This window comes from Emiliania huxleyi (assembly GCF_000372725.1).
Source record: "Emiliania huxleyi CCMP1516 chromosome Unknown EMIHUscaffold_19, whole genome shotgun sequence".
Lineage (NCBI taxonomy): Eukaryota > Haptophyta > Isochrysidales > Noelaerhabdaceae > Emiliania > Emiliania huxleyi.
In genome coordinates, this window is record NW_005200690.1 from 497,597 (window position 1) to 502,051 (window position 4,455).

The 4,455-nt window shown below is 66.0% G+C and overlaps 1 protein-coding gene across 1 annotated transcript in view; it reads left to right on the forward strand.

Moving 5' to 3' along the window:
* Positions 1–2,653: 2,653 nt before the first annotated feature.
* EMIHUDRAFT_434513 (hypothetical protein) overlaps positions 2,654–4,455 on the forward strand; it is a 3,053-nt gene continuing 1,251 nt past the window's right edge. The window contains exons 1-5 of the mRNA XM_005782421.1: positions 2,654–3,368; positions 3,596–3,696; positions 3,825–3,855; positions 3,919–3,996; positions 4,144–4,213. Of these exons, the coding sequence (XP_005782478.1) occupies positions 2,664–3,368; positions 3,596–3,696; positions 3,825–3,855; positions 3,919–3,996; positions 4,144–4,213 (985 nt within the window). The 5' untranslated portion in view covers positions 2,654–2,663. The remainder of the gene's footprint in view (positions 3,369–3,595; positions 3,697–3,824; positions 3,856–3,918; positions 3,997–4,143; positions 4,214–4,455) is intronic.

The window sequence follows — 4,455 nt, forward strand, 5'->3', positions numbered from 1 at the left end:
CGGGGATGGGGCCCCCCCCAGGGGGCCCCCCCCCCCCCCCCCGGACCGGCCGCTCATCCACCCGGCCCCCCAAAAAAAACACACCACTGTCCACGGGGGGGGGCCCCCCGGCCCAGGCCTTAACGCCCCTCTTGGTGTTTTCCGGCCCCGCCGCCTTACGGGCTTGCGGCACCCCACAGGGATGGGCGGAGGGATGGGCGGAGGGATTGGCGGAGGGATGGGCGGCGCCTTTTGCGGCATGGGGGGGCCCCCAGGCATGGGCGGGGGCATGGGTGCTCCCCCCGGGATGGGTGCTCCGGGTATGGGTGGGCCGCTTGACCCCCTTCACCCCTTGCCAATGGCCCCCCCCCCCCCCCCCCTTCGCGGCCCAGTCCGCCCCCGCCGCCGCTGTCTCCCGCGCCCGCCACCGCCCAAACCCGGCACCCCACACTGACCGCGACCCCAACCCCAATCCTGCACTCAGGCGCGCCGCCGGGCATGTACGGCGGCGGCGGCATGGGCGGCGGCGCGCGCCCTCCGATGATGGTGCAGACGGGCGCCAGCTTTGGCGGGGTGCCGCCGTTTGCCGCAGCGTCGCCGAGGCCACAGATGCCGCCGATGCACGCGCAGCAGCGGTGAGGCCACGCCGCGGTGCCGGTGTGCCCCACGCGGCGCGCGAGATGCGGCGCACCCTCCCAGAGAAACAGGCCGAGACGTGGAGCAAAACTCCGAGAGCGGAGAGGGGGAGGGGCAAACGATGTCTGGCTGTCTCACCCCCCCCCCCCCCGCGCCGCGCCGCGCTGCGGGAGTCTTCGGGGAGCAGTCGGTGTGGACTCTGGCCCAGTCTTAGAGTGGTGGTCTCGGTTAACAAACGGAAACTAATGGTTCGTGGCCAGGCCGGGCGGCAGCATGGTGGCGAAGTGGTGAGGGAACCGAGAGATGGCCCCGAGAGAGATGGCCCCGAGACGCGAGACCGAGAGCTCGGCGCACGGCGGAGCGGAGAGCGCGCGCGGGCCCGCGGCCGCGCGCCGCGCCCGCGGGGATCGGGCCACGAGAGATGCGAGAGAGATAAACCGCCGCGAGAAAGAGAAAGAAATATGACAAACGGACATCCCAGGAAGCTAAGACTGGGTCGAGGACGGGGACGGACACGTCCCCACCTTTGCAGGTTTGCACTTGGTCTTGGAGCACTTGGAGCGCACAGTCGGTAAAACTCCTCACTCACACCCAGGGCCGGGGAGCTAAGAAGCGCACAAGCGCACCCAGCGGGCCGGATGCTCGGGGGCGGGCTACGGGCAATAGAGCCCTGACAGCGAGCAAATTCTTTCCCGAATTCTTATATTCTTTCCCGGCCGCAAGGGAATCGTACCAGACGATCTTCTTGTCGATGACGTTGACGAAGACGGCGAGGGAAGATGAGTGTGAGGGGTACGGGGCGCGAGGGCATGTGGCAGATAAGCCTCTCTCAGGATCACAGACATCCCTCTCAGGATCACAGCACCGGCGGGGGCGCGCCTCAGGATCAAGCACCCACGGCCCAGGGTCTGTGGGGATCAGCAGACCTTGAGGGGGCGGGCGCGCTGAGGATCATAGGCCTGAGAGGGGTGCTGTCAAGATCACAGGGCTGCAAAGGGTGGCACTCGAGATCAGAGCGCCAAAATAGGTGCAATACAGGTCAGCGGCCGGAAGTGGGCGCAATACAGATCACGAGCGCCGAAATTGGTGGAGGGCCGGGAGAGGTAGAGCGTAGAGCAAGGGCGAGAGGGGGCAGGGGACGGGTCGCTGGCACTAGGCTCTAGAGGTGTGTGCACTTTGAAGGGCCAGGCCGGACGGCAGCATGGTGACGGGTAATAAATTAGTTAATGAACTGATTAATTAGTTGATTAACAAACGGAACGCTAATGGTTCGTTCGTGGCCACGCAGGCCGGGCGGCAGCATGGTGGCGAAGTGGTGAGGGAGCCGAGAGATGGCCGAGAGATGGCCGAGAGATGGCCGAGAGATAAAGAAAGAAAGAAAACGGACATCCCAAGCTAGGGCTGGGTCGAGGACGCTGGACGGACGGACGGAACGTCCCCAGCTTTGCAGGCAGGTTTGCATCTGGAACACTTGGAGTGCAGTTGGCAACCTCACACCCAGGGCCGGGGAGCTATAAGAAGCGCACCCAGCGGGCCGGATGCTCCGGGGCGGGCTACGGGCAAGAGAGCCCTGACCCCTGGGGGGGGGGGGGGTGCGCGTTCGCAGGGAAGGGAAAGAAAGAAAGAAAGGTGACGAAACCTCCAAGGGAGGGATGGAAGGACGGCACGCCGCCACCACGCAGGGATTTTAAGGAGAGGGGTAAAAGAAAGAAAGAAAACACACAACCCAAGGGAGGGATGGGAGAACGGCACGCCGCCACCACACAGGGATTTTAAGGAGAGGAGTGTGATGCGCTAGCCGTCGCCCACCCTGGGTGGGGAGTCTGCCTCTTCGTATCTCTTTTCGCAGTCTCTCGCCGCTTCTCGCTGCAACCTTCATGCCACCTCGCGGCCGTCCCACTCTCGTCGGTCTCTCCCTTGTCACTTCCTCCTCTGTCGCTTCGTTCTCTTCTAAGGAGAGGGGTGTGATGCGCTATAGCGGTTCGGGGAATTCTTTCCCTGAGCATCTCGCTTGCAAGCAATTCCTGTGGGCAACGAGTCGGGCAACAATGTCCAAGGGCTCCAAAAAGAAGCCCGGGCCCGCTCCTAAGTCTGAGCAGCGCGCCAAAGCAGAGCCTGTGCCGGGCGACGAGGCCACCTCCAAGGCGGAGCAGCAGTCTGCAGCCGAGCTCGAGGCGTGCTTCATGAAGGCGCTCGAGAAGCGGATGGGCGGGCTGGAGATGACCGAGGACAACGTGCGCAAGGTGCTGCTCGCAATGTCGCCGGAGGAGCAGCGCGCGCTCGCCGAGGAGGGCGAGGCGCTCAAGCGCGAGCTCCTCCAGAACGAGGAGCACGCGGACGAGGCGAAGAAATTCCGCGCCGAGGTCAACAAGAATGCCGAGGCGCGCGGGCTGCCGACCGAGGCGGACGGCGAGCACCTGACCAAGGGCGTGCTCGCCTTCCTCAACGCCGAGGGCGACGAGGCGTCCGGCCCCGTCCCCACCCTCCGCCTCCTGCTCATGCTCGCCTCCTCGCCGTACCTCGCCAAGCTGGCGCTCGCCGACGCGGCGGCAGGCGGGCAGACGGGCGAGGCTCCGCCGGGCAGGGCGGGGGAGGCGCGCGCCGAGCCAGCGGACATCGACGCGCTCGAGCAGGCCCTCGCCGGCCTGGAGGTCGACGGCTTCGCTCCCGATCAGCGGGCAGGCCGGCCGCCGTTTGTGCGCAGGAACCTGACGCTGCTGTGCGGGCACCTGCACCGGGAGCGGCTGCCCGAGGCGAGCGCACCCGAGAGTACCCGAGATTGCACCTGCACCGGGAGCGGCTGCCCGAGGCGAGCGCGCAGCCGTAGCCCGAGCCGGCCCACGAACACCCCTCCTCCTCTCCTCTGCCCACGAACCACTCACCCCACACCCCACCCCTCCTCTCCTCTGCCCACGAACCTCTCCTCTCGTACACCCTCCTCCTCTCCTCTGCGCACGTGCCATGTCCCCGCCCCGCCCAGTCGCTCGTTCTCCGCGACTCGACCAAGCGGGCGCAGGGTGCGGCGGCGGGCCGCGCCTCCAAGCTCTCCGAGATGCTCTTCCGCTACGCGCTGCAGAACCGGCGCTCTTCTGCCACGCCACACGAGCCCTCTCGGGAACCCTCTCGGACCCCTCTCGGACCCCTCTCTCGGACCCCTCTCGGACCCCTCTCGGAGCCCTCTCGGAGCCCTCTCGGACCCCTCCCTGCAGGTGGGTCAAGCCGGCGCTCGCCGCGACAGAGGTGTAGGCGCTCCCTCACCCCCGCGCGCATTTCTTTTTCGAATGTTTTTCTTTTTCCCTACAGGTGCAGGCGCTCCTCACGAACGGGCTGTGGGACGGCTCGGAGGCCGCCAAGCGCCGCATGGCCGAGCGTATGGCGGAGGTGGGCCAATCCGACGTGCGTCGTCGTCGTTGCTGTTTTATGTTCTGTTGCATTATGCTCACGCTTTCTCCAGGCGGGGCTCAAGCTGCCGCGCCTCAAGACGTGCCATGTATTTCTTTTTTGAGCTGCATATTTCTTTTTCTCCAGGCGGGACTCAAGCTGCCGCGGCTCAAGATGGCGGTGAGCGCCACCGACGCGAGGCCCGGCCGCAAGGTGAATCTCGGACAATCTCGGACAATATCGGACAATATCGGACAATCTCGGACAATCTTGGTCACGCTCGCTCCAATGACAACCCGCTTGTGGCCCCCCGGGGCCGTTTGGGGGGGGGGGGGAAAGTTTTTCGCCGCTTTTTTTCTCCCGCCTTTCCAAAAAAGAGCCCAAAAGGAGCCCAAAAGGGCCTTTATGTGACGTTCCCCGGGGGGGGGGTCCCCGGAAGGATACCCCCCGGGGACCCCC